Below are 18847 nucleotides of genomic sequence, written 5' to 3' on the forward strand. Positions count from 1 at the left end.
ATCTGTGAGATCGGAAGACTAAGATACTTCGGAACCAGAGGAAGGATAACAGAGTGAAAAACATAGGAATCGAAATTCTGTGAGTAGTGAATGAAAGTCATTGAGAAAAAAATTTTACATGAGTGTAACAGTTCACTGGGGATGAGACCATAGTTCTTAGAAAGACGGTAGAAAATCTCCAGCTCTTCGAATATGTCGAGACTATGACCTATTTTTTCCCTACGTGAAATGGAAATTCAACACTTTTCGGTTTGTGGCCGAAAATTAATAGATGATCAGTAAAAGCGGCATTCTATACATTAGTGCCTCTTTCCCAAATACATGTTCCTTGTATCTGACACTGAAAGATCTTCGAGTTTGTCCTATATAATAAATGGGACCCGTATCGGAAGTGATTTCATACGCCGCAGATCTGTGTATAGGAGCAAATGTGGACCTGAGGTCATGAATAACATAGAGTGTCGAATTTAGGGATCAGTGCTGTTACTGACAATAATGAGTTCAAAAAAGTCTTTTCTATTTCATTTTTAGGCCTTATTTCCTATAGATTCTGTCATCTTCTAGTTAAGAAATATGGATGGAAATTTACCTTCCCCGCTAACAGTAACATGCAAAAAGAAAAAAATGCTATTCATGATCCCAGGTCCACATTTGCTCCTATACACAGTTCTGCGGCTTAGGAAATCACTTGTGATACGTGTCCCATTTATTATATAGGACAATCTGGAAGATCTTTCAGTCACATTTATTATGTAGTGCAAACTGGAAGATCTTTCGGTGTCAGATACAAGGAACATGTATTGCTAGAAAGAGGCACTAATGTATAGAATGCCACCTTTGATGGTCATCTATTAATTACCGGCCACAAACCGAAAAGTGTTGAAGAAATTTCCGTTTCACGTAGGGAAAAAATAGGACATAGGCTCGACATACTCGAAGAGCTGGAGATTTTCTACCGTATTTGTAAGAACTGCGGTCTCATCGAAAATGAACTGTTACACTTACGTAAAAATTTTTTCTCAATAACTTTAATTCACTACTCACAGAATTTCGATTCCTTTATTTTCCACTGTGTTATCCTTCCTCTAGTTCCGAAGCATCTTAGTCTTCGAATCTCATAGATGTGTACTACTAAAGTTGCCTTCATGCAGATATTGTTTGGATTGTGTAGCTATTTTTATGAATATTCTATAATATCCTGTGGTTTACATAATGATAATTCCTGTATAGCCTCATAGATGGCAGTGTTGTACTGTATTTCCCCTACGATTTTGTAATTTCAAAAGTGCATTAAGCTCTTTTCCTTTGAATTTGGTATCCCTGTCAACTGTTGTTTAGTTCAAAAGTTTCTGTCATAATGTCTCAAGTGGGTGTATGCCACTGTGCACTTCCGATAGGAGGCGCAGCTTGTATTGTTTTCGTGGCAGCAATGTAAGCCACTAGGCCGATCAGTCTGATGTTGCCCCTAGCAAGGCATACGTGCCAAAGGCTTGAAAGTGTTTAATTTTAATTTTTGATTTGAGCGTATCTGTTCTAAGGTTAGACCATTGCTTTCTCCCAGTGCAACTCTACATAAGTAACCTTTGTATGGCATGATAATTGTCATCTTGGTTAATAATTTTGTCAAACATATTTTTCTCTGTATTATTTTGTAGGGTCTCTTAAAATTTCATTCTAAGGAAGACAGCCTTATAGGAGTCGAAACCTAGGTCAGTGTACCAAACAGTTAATTGCATGCGGTTGGCTGTGTAATATTAAATATTTCTAATCTAAATCTCTTGGTGTATGAAGAACTACAAGAATTTTCGACATAAAACAACATTACTTAAATTTAGCTCATGGGTTACCAACAAAACTTAAATATGACTAACCATATACAGATGTGGATTGTTTAAATTATGTGAGAAAACGCTCCAGTTAAATAAAATCGTTTGTATCTCAAGAAAATGCACCATTCTGGAATATCTTAATGTGGGTAACAGCAAGAATTATATGAGTCATGGAAGTACATTTGCTTGAGAGCAGGTACAGCCAAGCCATATGGAAAAAGAAGAAGAAATTTCTCCAGAGGGTCTAAGCAACCACAGATGCCACTATTTTAAAAAGTAGAATATGAAGTGCTTGACCCATTCGATGGTAACTATGAAAAAATTATCTTTGCCATTACATGCTGCTAAAGGGTGTATTCAGTATTTCTGCTGTATTATTTGTGCGATCTGAATACAGTAGAGTATAGTAGATAAATTAGTGATAGTACTAATTAACAGCGATGTTTAGCAAAGACGAGGAAAACAGTATCTCTGTTAAATATAATTTTAATGAAATAAGAGAAACAATCCATTGACTATAATCGCAAATCCACTTGCCTGTAAATGTTGCACTGGGAGGCTACTTTCAGCTAAACTCCACTTATTAATACTTGAAAGAGAAGTAAAAAGACCGTAGGGAACGATCAGTGGCTGACATTTTTGCACTTCTGAGAAAGCTGTAATACTAAATGTGATGTTAGTTACCACTACACTACGTTGCGTTGTTATACAGAACTACAAAAAGACTGAATAACCTTCACATATTCTCTGTGGCCATGTAGTTGAAAAACCGGGCCTGTGAAGGTATGTTAACTACGGCTTGCCTCAAACGGAAGATGCTCTTACCAAATGAGTAATCGGAACATTTTCTAATGCCATACTCGAACCTGTTGGTACTCAGAATAAATCTTTCATTCGACACCGGAGTGTGTCCCATATTAAAGCACACCGATTGGTCTATACTATTTTTGGATTCTTAAGAATCTAAGAGAGAATACGGCAGGTTTACCTAGATATTTGCTCGAAGTAATAGTTCTACACTTGTGTATTCATATAGTAGGGGGGCCTTCTATGTATTTGTTTACAACTAACCCTCAACATTCAGCCCGCATCTCGTGGTCGTGCGGTAGCGTTCTCGCTTCCCACGCCCGGGTTCCCGGGTTCGATTCCCGGCGGGGTCAGGGATTTTCTCTGCCTCGTGATGGCTGGGTGTTGTGTGCTGTCCTTAGGTTAGTTAGGTTTAAGTAGTTCTAAGTTCTAGGGGACTGATGACCATAGATGTTAAGTCCCATAGTGCTCAGAGCTATTTGAACCATTTGGAACCTCAACATTCACAAACGTAACGCACTGCGAACACATGGACAGAAGGACCCTTTATTGTATGACTACAAGATAGGTACAATCACTGGAGGCTTTTCCTTGCATAAAAGTCTGTGAACGTGCGTACTGAGAGATCTGAAGTGCAACGACCATATAAAATTAATCGGGAAATTCTCAGAAAGTGTACCCCATCAACAAAGGAAGTAGCTTACAAGACACTCATTCTATCAGTACTTGAACATTGCTCGTCAGTCTGGGATCCGTACTAGGCATGATTAATAGAGGAAACAGAGAAGATGACAGATGAACAGCACGTTCCGTTTAAGGTTCATTTAGTAAGAGTGAAAACGCCACGGAGATGACCAATCAGCTCCAGTGACAGACGCTGCAACACAAGCATTCTGCATCTCAATATAATCTATGCTTATGTTTCTGTGAGAGTACGTTTGTAGAAGAGCCAAACAATATACTGCGTACTCTTACGCATATCTTGGGAAAAGAATGTGAAGAAAAAATTAAAGGGATTGGGACGCTCACAGAAGCATCTCAGCAATTGTTCTTTCCGCGAAGCATTCACAACTGGAACAAGAAAATGGGGACATGACGTTGATACATAAATTACCTTCCACCATACGCCACAGGGTGGTTTGCGGAGTATAGATGTAGATGCAGATTTGTCCAATTCCACGACGTAGTTTTAATACGTAAGGAATTATCCATACACATGCAGCATCAAGGAATTTCTTAAGAGGCTCTTACGGATGATGTGTGAACTTCAGTGAAAGAAAACCTAGAATACTACGTAAGGTCACTGTTACAAAACCCACGGAAACACTATTGCAAAGGAACAGCAACAGGTCTGAGATATTGCGCTGAATATACTGTCATCAATATTTACCTTGCAGAGCGTCACGATTCCGACGATTACTAGCGTGGCGGCGATTGAGAGATTAAGCTGCATAGCTGGTGCGTTGTTATCTCGTTTCACTGCTGCGGAGAGCGCCCCAGCGTCCTGCGAATCACAAGGGTTCCACTGAGATACGTTTTGTGATATTCCGACACTTTATATACAGCAGCGAAGTATTCTAACACTGTGCTAGGCGTTATCTGATGAAGCTGCTGTTATCACCATTACCGGCGGAAGTTACGAAACGTTCCGTAATTATAAAGCTTCTTCGCTGAGAATACCTTCTCCTTTAGGATTACAGTGCAGTGTACGTCTCAGATTTTTCACATGTGAAATTTCTAGTAATGATCGCGCTCCATGTTTCACGATGTAATGAAAGTTTTCTGAACTTTATGTTGATAACGAATGGTTGCACATGGTGGCAGCAGATATGTCATCTTTGTTGTGGCGTCTGTCGGATGTCCAGGTTTCGAGGAGTCTGGTATTTCGTCAAAGCGACGAGCAGGAAAATTTATATTTGAAAGCAAACTTTTACTGAAAATATAAAGAAGGATTGGGAGAATCAAACTAATAGCAATAAATGACAAAATCTACTGAAGAAAAATACAGAGACAAGCCAGGGGCCGTAGAAAAAACAACTGACAGCCGAATGCTCTGTGACACAGCAAATGTTCGGCGCCGACAACGTGTATCTGTAGGGAGTGCGGACCACAATCAATGACAGATGTGTCACCTCTCAAATATCTGAAACAGTCGGAGCAAAACCTTTCTTAAATTCACTGAATCGTTGTCAGAATTAGTTAAAGGACTGTAATTCTTGCAAATGTGTGCAACGAAGTTTTGTAAACGGGTGGGAAGGGTGGGGGAGGGTGACAGTAAACAGCACAGAAGAATCAGCAAATTGTAAGTTGGTGATACACGCGCTCTCGTAGTGTGGCAAACGTGATGACAGTGGCTCTCCTAACAGAAAACGATCGCGATAGATATCTACGATAGCTTCCAATGATACCGTGGCCTTGATAGGTGTCCAGTCACTACACAAATGAATAAGTCGAAAGCGACGTGTTGTTTTACTTCTGTATTAATGTGTTAGAGAATTTCCAATCGTTTTAAGTCTCAAAAAAGCTCAAAGTGTCTTTATAGAACACAACTAGTGTAGAAATCTAAAGATAAGGAATTCGAGCGACGCCGCGTGAGTCATCTGCCGACATTAATAATACGTCACCTGCAAGATCTTCGAGAACTGAGTAACCGTCTAGTGCCCAGTGAGAAACACGTATTGCACAAGATCATTAAGAACAGACAATAGGTCCCGGCGGAGGTTCGAGTCCTCCCTCGGGCATGGGTGTGTGTGTTTGTCCTTAGGATAATTTAGGTTACGTAGTGTGTAAGCTTAGGGACTGATGACCTTAGCAGTTAATCCCATAAGATTTCACACACATTTGAACAATAGACAATAAACTTAAATCGACTTTCGAGACAGTAACTCTTTTACTTTTTGCTTAAACCATTTACTTTAACAGAGTAGATCAGCAACAGCACTTAACGTTTCCTTTCAAGAGCTACCCTCCTCCATCAGCTCTCTTTTCAACAGTATTGACCACTGGGGAACTTTGTAGCTTACTGTAGCAACTGTAGTAGTACTAAGGATGCACACCCATGTGTCGAAACTCTTCGAGTTTCGAATCGCTCTTCCAGCATTGTTACTTCTTAGATGATGAAAGAAAATAGGAGAGAGGGCCATCCCATAAAGGCACAGAAGATTGTTAATGATCAGCGGGGCAGAGGATCGGTGACAACTTTAAGGTGTTGAAGCAAAAAGGGGTCATAGAACAGTTAGGTTGGTCACATGTCTACTACAGGCGTCTGGCCCTGCTTGTATAGACCACACTAGTGGACCATATAGGCCTTATGCACCTGCAAAATGAATTTAACCAAAAATCACGATATCAGTCATTTGATCAACAAAGCTGATAACAACAACCACTGAAAAAATTTTTATTTATTCTTCAATCTCGGTAGCACATTTTTTTTTTTTAATTTTATGACACGTTTCGATCACTGTGGACCATCTTCATATCTATGTAGTATCGTCGTCAGCCCGTCTTGTATATTCAGACTGCTCTGGAATAATGTTCCGGAAAGACAAGACGGCCTGCTGGGGCAACTATTGATCTGAAGATGATCCAGAGTAATTGAAACATGTCATAAAACGATAAATGTGTAACAGTCGGTAACAGTGAAAATTGGCCGCTTAGTTCTTAACACGGTTCATGGAAGTCTACCCGATATATGTAGAAAGAGTGTCGGTCTCTTGGATGATGATTACTGTAAAATTAATTGACGAGGGAACGTTGCAAACTGTGGGCAGCCCATGAGCTGGCCAGGGCAAACACGATCACGCTTTAGAATCGATGTTGACAGTTGAGTGTGCTTTGTTTCGAAATTTTGTGGAAGATTAATGATGGCAGAAGTCGATGTCGGCCCATAATTTTCTTCGTGACTACTCTTGCCTACTAATTATGACTCCCGAAATGCCTTCACTGCTTTAATTTTCGTAAAACTATTCTCTTCCATTCCAATATTCACAGATACGCTCTTGCGTTCCTTGCTGTACTAGCATTTCAGAGGGACATACATCGCGGAGAATTTACTTGGTGCAGTCTAAGTCTTGTTTTCAAAACTAATCTTTCGGTCTGTATCGGTGTATTCGCTGCTTTGAACGTGCGTCGCAGATCCGTTTTAGACCATCGGAAAGCCATTTCTTCACTCTTTTGTTTCTTCAGAGCGTACTACAAAGTATGAATAAAGGAGTAAATATCCAGGGCGTGTGCCATTCAAATGGCTCTTCTAGTAACTAAAAAATTCCAATATCGAATATACATCCTTCGTAATTCCTTTTCTGATGTACGGTCACTGGATTCATCCCACACAGAACTGCTAACCAGTGGCAAACATAGTGGGGTCCATTTTTCTACAAATGGTTGAATGAATTCCACTTTTCAGAATGTGTCATTCTAATTATTTTCATCAGAGTGAGCACCTTGAGATTTTGGAATGAAACCACTTTCTCTAAACAGCTACTTTCCCAAAATAAATTAACGTAATTCTTGCAAATATCACGGTAGGTTACATTCAATATTTGATAAGTACACGTCTTTATTAAAAACATAAAGGGTAACCCCTTCTCACTTACACTTTTTCTTTCTTCAGAGAACAGTCACGAGTAAAACCTACACATGTCTCTTGTTGCTATGTTAAAATATGCTTCTTTTGCCAAAACTCAGCGAACTTTACACAGTCTCACCTTACTAACGTGTGGTGCAGACGCAATTGAGAGAGAAATCTGAAACTGTGATTTATTAAGTAACGAAATGAGGAAAAGTAAAGTCAGTATTTTATGAAAAAGGACACCCTCGGTACAAAATAATTCAGCAGCTGTCAATGACCTTTAAAATTTTCATTCTTTCATGGGAAAAGTCTGTAGTTTGTGGAATAACAGAGTAGCTAATGAAGTTTTGCCTAGTAACCATACAGCACAACACTCTCCTCTTTATGTGCTGTCATTTGACAAAATCTCATATCGATATCTCTACGTTTATGAAACATGAGGTATGTTGAGCGTATTTCACCTTGGCTTTGCCGCTGGCGGGGTGCGATCGCAAATGAGTGCACTACGTCAGAACAATTTGCTCGACATTGGTGATGGATGGAGACCTCCAACCACGTCTAAAGAAAAATTCAATATGAGAACTAAATTTCATATGCAGCAACATATTATGTAATATTCACCAGACAGAAAGTCATAACGAGCGAACATTTGCGAATTTCGCGAAATGTCCTACTGACACGTAAATATCCCAGTAACTATGACTATTAACGAAATATGGATCATAATGAACCTGACATATAAAGTTACAATTAAAGAAAAAAGAAAATTTTTTCCCGAATAGTTTCTGCAGAATCATTCGAGAAAGATTGCAGGGCGTACGCTCCTGTTTCGTCATCGCCGACCGTCCGAAAGGAGGCAAACTCTTGTCGGCCTCCCCTTCTTAACAAACGAATGAACTCTCCCAGCTTTTTGGACGAAAAGTGCTCACTGCGAATCGTCCACCGTGCCCTGCGCCAGCTATACATTGAAGTCGACGCGGTTTATTAGGGTTCTCTCCACATTACAAAAGGTGGGACTTGGTTGTTTGATGACCTCTGACGGCAATGCTCGCTCTGTAACGTCCTCCTTGCTGGTCACAAGTTTGTAAGGAGCTCCTGTCACTGGACGTTCCATTCCTCCACCGGCACGGTTCACAGCCGCTGGATGGTCTTTTCCGAATGTGGATGCGCTGCATCGTCCTCAATGGGTTTTAAGTCAGGGGAACGGCAGACAAGACCATTCACCAAATGTTCTGAAGTTTCAAGACTTTCTCCACTTGCACAGTTGGAAGCTGTCGCACGTTGTGATCCACTAAGATGACGTCAGGACCGAATGCACCCCTGAAAAGATGCGCGTAGGGAAAAGTTACAGTGTCACAATTATATCGACCATCGTGTGGTGAGATGAGGGAAACCTATACCCAGGAATGTTGTCGAAAATGATTGTTTTGGTGATACAAGTGGTATGGTGTGGGGAGACATAATGTTTAAACATGGAACACTGACTGGTCAATGTTATTGCAACACTGTACACATTCCCTACATACGTCGTTTCAGGGTACATCTGGCTCTGACTTCATAACTACAGATGCAGTGTGCTACCGCGTCGAACTGTGCAGGTGGAAGGGGTCTTGGAATGGGAGGATACATGCGGCGAATGGATTGGCCTGCCTGTTCCCGCGCCTCAAATTCCTTTGAGCAGCGTGGGATGCATTGGGTTCAGAATGGTTTAAATGGCTCTGAGCACTATGGGACTTAACTTCTAAGGTCATCAGTCCCCTGGAACATAGAACTAGTTAAACTTAACTAACCTAAGGACTTCACAAACATCCATGCCCGAAGCAGGATTCGAACCTGCGACCGTAACGGTCGCGTGGTTACAGACTGTAGCGCCTAGAACCGCTCGACCACCCCGGCCGGCTGGATGCATTGGGGCATGTACAGTATTGCAGCACATGCAGATGCACCAACCACCATCCAGCATAAGTCAAAAGTCCTAGTGGAGGGATGAAACGCCGTACCACAAGAACTCCATATCAAATTAGTGGCCACTATGGGAGAACATTACAGAGCATGGATTCTCGTCCGTAGTGATCACACACCTAGTTAAGGACTGCGTGCATTGCCAAAAGGCCATTATATCTTTCTTTTAATTTGATTTTGTTGACTTCTGGGATTCATTCTTTAATAATTACTGCTAGAGGCTCAGTTTATTTAAGGTAATTTCTGTCTTTGAATAGAAGTGTCCCTACTGTTCCTCGTATTACATATTTCTTTTAGTTACATTCTGTACCACACTGCTGCAGCTCTTTGTATGTATGGTACACGTTCCATTGGGCTATGATACTTCTTTAATTTTCCACATCAGTGTATTGTCGGAGTCAGGTAGGATACGAAGCCACTCCCCAACCAGCTGGGCAGAATTTAAGAGAAAATATAAAATTCCGCAATCTGGCACTAGACAGGTCCATCGGAGCCGATCGTCCAACATGTGATCTCACCCTCTGTCAATGACATCATGCTCTTCCAAGACATCATTGGATGCGGAATGGAGCACACCGCTCTCCCCGACATTGTTGGGCTAAGGAATGTATATTGAGATGAAATTACTCAGATTGTTGAACAAGACGAAAACGCACTTGTAACGGTGGCTTGGAATTCGATGTTAGGAGAAAGGAGAGATGCAAGAAATATAGGGAAACGTGGATTGGGGAAGACAAATAGACGGTTAAACAGCCTGTTAGAATCTTGCTAGGAGCATAGTTCAATCCTTGGCTTAAGGATTCTGAAACAAGGCGATGTACGTGCAAGAGACGTGGAGATGAAGGCTTCAAATAAAATACATCATGATAAGACATAGATTTTGAAAACATATTTTAAACTTCGAATCATATCGAAAAGCATTTGCCTATTTTCACTATAATTTACTTATGATGTCTAGCAAATTAAAACTGAAGAAATTCCAGAAAAATAGGTGAGGTGTATAAACTGAAAAAAAAAGATTGACTGTGGAGATTTTCAATCTGACACAGGGAAAGGCATACAGGACAAGACGGACGGGTAGAGTAGAGAGATGAAATTGTGGAGGCAGCAGAAGATCAATTACACAAACGGACAAAATCCAATAGAAATCACTGGAAAACAAAATATTTTAATTTTAATAGACGAAATAGAATAATACGAAAATATATAATAACAGGAACTGAAGCATACAGAAAGGAATACAGACGTCTGAAAAATAAAATTGACAGGAAGTGAATAATATCAAAGCAGGAAAGGCTAAGTGAGACATACAAAGCTGTAAAGGGAAGCATTACTAGCAGAGAGGTAGACATCACCTATAAGAATGTTAAAGAAAGCTTGGGAGAAAAGAAGATATACCTCTATGAATATGAAGAGCTCTGGTGAGTAGGCTGTACTGCGCAAGGAAAAGGAAAAGTGAGCTGTGAAGAGAATGTACAGTGGTTCAAATGGTTCAATTGGCTCTGAGCACTGTGGGACTTAACTTCTCAGGTCATCATTCCCCTAGAACTTAGAACTACTTAAACCTAACTAAACTAAGGACATCACATCACACACATCCATGCCCGAGGCAGGATTAGAACCTGCGATCATAGCGGTCGCACTCTGTAGTGTATACACCATATCACAATGGGTTACGTCAACTGTTATTGCTATTGTCCCCGTAAAATATCCTTCATGGTGGAGAGATACAATTAGAGCTCGTTTTTAAATTCCGTTCTCGTACTACCGTCTTATTAGGAATTAATATGTTATTAAACTGGACAGGTACACAGACACACTGCTACATGCACACAACGCACTATAAATTAATGCGAACTGATTGCTACAAGAACAGCTTAAGAAATGAGGCCTATTCGATTGCAACCATCTTTGGTGAAGGAGTGACAATGTTGTGGATGGTCATCGGAGTCCCTGTATGCGAACAATCAACCAAATACTCAACAGAGCGCTTAGCGTTTACGTTATTTTTAATTTACTACCACAATGGGTATAAGATTGAATATTCGAAACAAGATCTCTGTTTTAATTACAAATATATAGTTGCGACAGGCGACCGAAAAGTTCGGGAGCGTCTCCGGGGAGTGCGCGCTTGTCCACCTGTGAGACTAGAAAGCACTCACTGCGCCGATTTTAGGAGCGGAATAATTCTTTTTTTCTTTAATGCAATCTATGATCAGAAAATTGTTAGGCACGTAGACTACAGGTTTCGGTTAGCAGTGACCATTTACAGACCTATTTACATTATATTAGGAAGTCTTTTAAAACAAATCTGAAGATGGTTATTGCTGACCGAAACCAGTACTCGAAGGACATAACAGTTTGTGAACATAGACTGAAATAAAGACATTTATTCTACACTTTCTCAGTCACCGTAGTATTTGCGACTAAGTCGCAGCTTGTGATTTGAAGAGCTCTGTTTTACATCGTGCAGGGGCCATGTACCAGGAGGGGCCGCTGGACTATCGCAGAGTATTTCTTGTACGCAGTTCTTAATCGAGAACCTGTTTGTGACTTCGATTTAAGGAGCTATATATCCGTTTGGGATTTTAGATTACAGCGTGCATTTAAAGTACTGTGATACCTGTAAGTCTATTCGTTTGGAACCAGTCACTCGGAATTGTCATACCATTAATGTACAGTTTTTTTGTCATCAGTCGTGTGATTGGTTTGTTGGGGCCCGCCACGAATTTCTCTCCTGTGCTAACCTCTTCATCTCAGAGTAGCACTTGAAACCTACGTCCTCAATTATTTGCTGGATGTATTCCAATCTCTGTCTTCCTCTACAGTTTTTGCCCTCTACAGCTCCCTCTAGTACCATGGAAGTCATTCCCTCATGTCTTAACAGATGTCCTATCATCCTGTCCCTTCTCCGTATCAATGTTTTTCACATACTCCTTTCCTCTTCCGAATATCCTCATACCTTGCCTTATCAGTCCACATAATTTTCAACATTCGTCTGTAGCAACACATCTGAAATGCTTCGATTCTCTTCTGTTCCGGTTTCCCCGCAGTCCATGTCTCACTACCATACAATGCTTTACTCAAGGCGTACATTCTCAGAAATTTCTTCCTCAAATTAAGGCTGGTATTACATATTAGTATACTTCTCTTGGCCAAGAATACCTTTTTTGCTAGGCTGCTTTTGATATCCTCCTTGCTCCGTCTGTCCTTGGTTATTTTTCCAACTAGGTAGCAGAATGCCTTAACTTCATCCACTTCGTGGCCATCAACCCTGATGTTAAGTTTCTCGCTGTTCTCATTTCTACTACTTCTCATTACCTTCGTCTTTCTTCGATGTACTCTCAATCCATAATCTGTACTCATTAGACTGCTCATTCCGTTCAGCAGATCGTGTAATTTATCTTCACCTTCACCTAGGATAGCAATGTCATCAGCGAATCGTACTACTGATATCCTTCCACCTTGAATTTTAATTCCACTCCAGAACCTTTCTTTTATTTCCATCGTTGCTTCCTCGATGTACAGATTGAACAGTAGGGGAGAAAGGCTACATGCTTGTCTTAAACCCGTATTAATACTAGCACTTCGTTTTTGGTCGTCCACTCTTATAATTCCCACTTGGTTGTTGTATGTATGTATATTACCCATCTCTCTCTGTAACTTACCTCTACTTTTCTCAGAATTTCGAATATCTTGCACAATTTTACATTGTCGACAAGTCCTGTGAACGTGTCTTGATTTTTCTTTAGTGCTGCTTCCATTATTAACCGCAATGTCACAGTTGTCTCTCTCGTGCCTTTACCTTTCCTAAAGTCAAACTGATCATCTACGCACCCTCAATTTTCTTTTCCATTCTTCTGTATATTATTCTTGTAGGCAACTTGGATTCATGAGCTGTTATGCTGATTGTGCGATAATTCTCGCATTTGTCTTCTCTTGTGGTCTTCGGAATTGTGTGGATGATGCTTTTCCGAAAGTCAGATGGAATGTCGCCAGACTCATACATTATACACACCAATTTCAATAGGCGTTTTGTTGCCTCTTCCGCCAGTGATTTTAGAAATTCAGATGGAATGTTATCTATCCCTTCTGCCTTAATTGATCTTAAGTCCTCCAAAGCTGTGTTAAATTCTGATTCTAATACTGGATGTCCTCTCTCTTCTAAATCGAGCCCTGTTTCTAGGGTTTCGTTATTTTACGATTCTGGAGCTTAACGAAGCCTAACAAGGATTAAAACCCCTATATAATGATCTGCACAGATTGTAATTGATTCGAGTTCAGTCGTGTGTCATCTGGATTGTCCGTAGGACCCGTCATACTTTCGTTGGACTCCATTTTGTTTTGGATCTTAAATTGAAATTTTAAATAATCTGGTGGTGCTTAGTACGATCTTTCATGAACATTTAGAGGCAAGGTCTGCTAAGCAAGAAGTTAAGGCTAGTACCGCTTCATTTGTGTGTCGCGTGTTTGACTGTTAACCATGCAATGTAAATCTTGACAGTCATGAAATTTCATAGGTAGGGAATTTAGTTTCTACCTGTGGATTGAATGTACCAAGGCCATTCGAAATTCTTGTCTTCCCAGAAAAACGAAAGACATGCTCCGTTCCGTGGGGATGCATGCATGCTTACTTGAGGAGCACTTGGGCATCTACAAAACTGCTATGAAAATTAAGAATCACCTCATCAGTCCGACATTGAGTAGGAATGTTATAAGGCTGGTTGGTGAGTGAGAGGCCTCTATAACGGCGAATCCAAAATCTACTGTCGTTGGGGTCGCCTTCACTCTACTGGTGAGGAGATTTCGATTGGGAAGGTTTTTACCCATTAATTGCGGCCTCTTCCTCGTACCCAAAAAGGAAACAAATACATACTTTCGATAAAGACGCACTTTCTGTATTCTGGGGCTTCTGTCTTGTATCAGGGTGATGTCGGGCTGACCGTTCAGCATCTAGCTATCGTTTTTCTATTTTTAGACCGCCTAAGATCTTACTTAGCGGTAACGCACAAGCTTTTGTCTCCAGAGAGCTTAAGAAATTTCGTTTCGAGAAAGCGCTATCAAACGTGACGAACATTCATCACCATTCGCAGCGATCCTTAAGGGAATGATTTAACCAGAATCTCTAATCTGCCTTCATTATTTTTTACTCTCGCATGTGAACGAAGTGGGACAAATATATACCATGCCTAAACATGACTTACGGTCTGTAAACGACCTCTTCCTGGAGCAAGTCGTACATAAGGTCATCTGGAAGAATTACAGCTATGAGCCGCACATGTGAGGGAGGTGCAGCACTACGACGGTAGTCTGGTAGAAAAGCAAGAAAAATGTTTGTTTCGTGCACTTTTCTTCTTACTTCTTAACATAGTCACCTTTAAGGGATACGCACTTGATCCAGAGATCCTACAGCTCTGTCATCTCATCGGAAAAGTAGGTTGCGTAAAAATGTGCAAAATACTTGTTGACTACAACTATCACTTCCTCATCTGAATAAAATTTTTTCCCAGATAGCCAATGTTTCAAGTTAAGGAACAGGAAGAAGTTTCTTGAGGCTAAATCTCGAGAGTGGTGTGGATGAGGAACCAATTCAAAACTTTATCCATGCACTTTCACCATAGTTATCGTTGATGTGTGGGATGGTGCATTATCTTGGTGAAAGAGCACTTTTTTTGTGTGTCAACCTTGCCATTTTTTCAGTCAACCCAAGTTTCAAAAGCATGAAGCACAATAGGGTCCAGTTACAGTTGTACATTTTTCCAAGTAATTTATGACCATTATTTCCCAGGACGCCCAAGAAACGGTGGATATCACCTTGCCAGCTGACAAAATGGTCTTTGCCTTATTTGGTGCACTTTCACCAGCCGTTATCCGTTGTTTTTACTGCCGTTTTGACTCTGGTGTGTAATTATGTATTCAAGTTTCATCAGCAGTCACAAATCGCCGCAAGAAGTCTTGCGGATGTAATAAAACATAGCCAGACATTATGCTGAAACGGTGTGCCGGATGCGCTTTTGATTGACTGCGAACAATTGTGGCACCTGCGACACACACAGTTTCTTCACAGGTAATTCTCAGTAGACACCGGTAGCATCTTTGATTGATAATGAAAACGTTGTCGGTCCCGGGTTCAAAACCCGCGAACTCTCAAATCTTGATTAATAATCAGCACTGGCCGCCGACAATTTCCAGCATAAGAAGTCTCCTGAACGGCCTTGTCAAAGTGGGCTGAGAATCGGACAGAGGTTCAGGTCACTCTCTTATCATTAGAGTGGGAAACTGCCCCTAAATGCGGAAGAATCTGCGTGAGGATGCAGAAAGCAAAGGTAACCACTGCATGAAGACACATAACGTATACCCGTAGGACACGTGACCTGTAATTGAAGATGTCTCACTATGATCCCTCCATTGGCAAAATATCCCGAAATAGTCCCCCATTCCCATCTCTGGAGAAGACTGCCAAGGGGGGGGGGGGGGGTAAACATGAGAAAAGATTGAATAACAAACAAAAAGATACCGTTCTAAGAGACAAGGCGTGGAATGTCAGAAGCTTGAACCTGGTAGGGAAACTAGAAAATCTGAAAAGGGAAATGCAAAGGCTCCATGTAGATATAGTGGGAGACAGTGAAGTGAAACGCAAAGAATCCTGGTCCGGTGAGTATAGGGTAACATCAACAGCAGCAGAAGATTGTATAACGTGAGTAGGATTCGTTGTGAAGAGGAAGATAGGACAGAGAGTGTGTTACTGGTAACAATTAAGTGATAGGGTTGTTCTTGTCAGAATCGACAGCAAACCAATACCGACAATGAGAGTTCAATTACACATGCCGACGTCAAAAAAAGCTGAAGATTAAAAGACTGAGAAACTGTACGAGGATAATGAAAGGATAACACATACGCAAAGGGAAATGAAAATCTAATACGCATGGGGGAGTGGAATACAGTTGTAGGGAAAGGAGTAGAACAAAACCAAATGTTACACGAGAAAATGGGCTTGGGACAAGGAATGAGAGAGGAAAAACACTAACAGAGCTGTGAAATGAATTTCGGCTAGTAATAGCGAATCCTCTGTTCAAGAATCACAAGAGGCGGAGCTGTACTTGGAAAAGACCGGGTGATACGGGAAGCCAAGTTAAGAATGGCCACTGTATATGATCACTATAAAACACCCCTGTGCTATTGCTTGGAGGGCGTGATGCAGCAGTGTCGGCTCGTATCGATAGTGCTCTTCCACAGTTATCCATGCTAATACCGCAGCTGTTGCTTTGCGAGGCCTGAAAGCTCTCGCCGCTCTAGCTGGAGTTCTGTTTTCGACCTCGGATGGGGGTGGATGGTTAGAGGCTGCGCGGGCTGAGCACAGAACACTGGGGCAATGCGCAGTCACAAGAGCAAGCGGACATGATAGTTGTAGGTTGCTTGCGTTCAATGCGAAGGTGGTAATGTGGCACGACAGGCCTCACTAGTGAAATGGCTGTGGAGGCCTGCTGGGTGCTGGGTTCACTCGTTTAGTCCCGGCCATAATAGGACGACGAGGGTTTGGTTAGCACTTTTCTCGATATTTGTATCCAACATTAGTGCAGTCTGGGGAGATTCAGCGATGCAGAAAGTTTGGCAAACTGTTGTGTCAAACACTGTTTTGACTTTTTGGCATTCCTGTATGTGAGTGCTGGTCTGACAACTTGAATTGAACGGGACCTGATTGGTGCTTAAAGCTTCACAGGTAAATTCACTGGAATGAAATGTTTCTTGCCTTTAATTTATTTTACTCTATAGTGTGGATTACTGTAACTACAATTTACAACAATATTAAAGTATCACTTTTTCGAAATGCAAATTTTGTTAAAACGTGCCTACAGTGTTCCCCTGTAATGGTGCAAAGGCGTGGCGTCGCCCTGCAATGTCACCATAGGGCTCGGAGACGCTTCAAACATCAAGGTGTCGAGAGATGTGAAAACAAAGCCACAACTCAGAAGTTGGTGTGACATGTAGAGTGATTTAATAACGTCACATTGGAACGAAATTTCACTACAGTTTTGAAAAATACCACCGTGGACGTGTCACACGATGAGAAAGTCGTCATAGCCTCGATTACCCACATTTCACACCTTCTTTCGATGTCTCTGCGATAGAGGTCAGTACCGCGACATTTGGTCTTGAAATCACGCGGTTTTATAATGGGTGGCCGAGGGTTACATTTCAGAACACCACCGCTCATTATCAACATGAAAAGCCAGCAGGTGATGGCATAAAAGCCGTCAGAGAAACCACACCTTCCCTGGGGGTGCTGATTCCCAAACCACAAGGGACCGTTCAAAACCATTGGTAGAAATATGAAAGTTATCCGAAGGATCAAAAGGTATTCATGCTTCTTTATCCATCCTGTTTTCCGTTTTCCCGTGGCTTGATTACGAGGAAATGTAACACCAACACGTCTATGAATAAAACGGCAAAAAGTCTATTGAACATCCACTGCACCACTCACACAACTTCTTTGAGCACACGATTTGGTAGGAACTTCGACATCAATTCAGTCTGGCGGCTGCGCTGGTCCCTGACAGCAAACAAACCACACCAGAGAATTATCGAATTGGTTGCCTAGCCCTGAGGCGATAGAACAGCAGTCACGTTGATTTCGTGTCCAAATTTCTCAGAGTACCTCTGTAAAATGCTCACCAACGTTCAGTGGTTGACACTGAGGGTGTTACAGAACTGAGGAATCTTAGAACAGCTTTTGCACATGTTAATGTTGCACTCCCACTTGATCAAGCCGCAGGAGGCCGGAAAACAATAGTAAAAAAACCAACATAAATAGGCTTTGATGCTTTGGATCACGTTCAGATTTCGTAGTGGTGGTTTCAAGCTGTACATGAGAGCAAACCGTGAGCTCGCGCTGCGGTCCAAAGGTATTTGATCGCATTCAATGGCGATTTCGACAGCAAAATGTGTGGAATCAACGCCCCAAGGGAAGGAGTGATTTCATTGACGCCCTTTGTGCCACCCTCAGTGGCCTTTTCGTGCTTGAGCCGTGGGGTTTCTGATAAGTTATCCTCGGCCACCGATAAGAAAACTGCGTTATTTCAACGCTGTATGACGCGTATCTGACCTCAATCGTTCTTTATTTACTAATGACTTTACTGTATCGTAAACTATTGGTATTTTGGTATTTACAGCTGCTTATTCATTCTTATCCATAATAAACCGTACGAACCACTCAATAAATTCCCTAGGTGTTATGTGAAGTTGTTAGTGTATATTTATTTCAATGAGTTCTTTTCTGAATGTTCTGCAACGGCCAGTGGTAGCGGGAACTTAGACGAAGAATTCGGTGGAGTGGCATCTTCAGAACTGGTGGCCAGCTCCTTCTCTTTTAGTGCATTACCTGCTTATTGCAAAAGATTTTGACGGTCCTCCAGGCACGTTTGGTTTTAATTGTACACCTTTTGGCCGCTGGTGGTCCTTAAATTCATAATTCATTCCTGGTTTTAGTGAATATAATTCTGTCCTTGTATTTGAATGATGTGTATTTGGTCACCTGGCACTTCCCCTCCCAGCTCACCCTCACTACATTTGTCATATTGTAACTCTGACAGTGATAGAACAGGACTTGGCATGTCAGCTCATCATTCATTGAAAAGCCGACGCTAGATATTTAATGTTGTTAATCGTTCACACTTAGGCT

At 41.4% G+C, this 18847-nt stretch overlaps 1 protein-coding gene across 4 annotated transcripts in view; it reads right to left on the reverse strand.

Annotated features, from left to right (window-relative positions):
- Positions 1-18847, reverse strand: part of LOC126175411 (cholinesterase-like) — a 411608-nt gene that overhangs the window by 140619 nt on the left and 252142 nt on the right. For 3 of the 4 annotated variants that reach the window (XM_049922208.1, XM_049922206.1, XM_049922207.1), the window contains exon 2: positions 4027-4140. The exons of the other annotated variant lie outside the window; for it this stretch is intronic. In XM_049922208.1, coding sequence (XP_049778165.1) covers positions 4027-4089 — 63 coding nt within the window. In that variant the 5' untranslated portion in view covers positions 4090-4140. The remainder of the gene's footprint in view (positions 1-4026; positions 4141-18847) is intronic. 4 annotated transcript variants of the gene reach the window in all.

The sequence above is a fragment of the Schistocerca cancellata genome, chromosome 3 (assembly GCF_023864275.1).
Source record: "Schistocerca cancellata isolate TAMUIC-IGC-003103 chromosome 3, iqSchCanc2.1, whole genome shotgun sequence".
Taxonomy (NCBI): domain Eukaryota; kingdom Metazoa; phylum Arthropoda; class Insecta; order Orthoptera; family Acrididae; genus Schistocerca; species Schistocerca cancellata.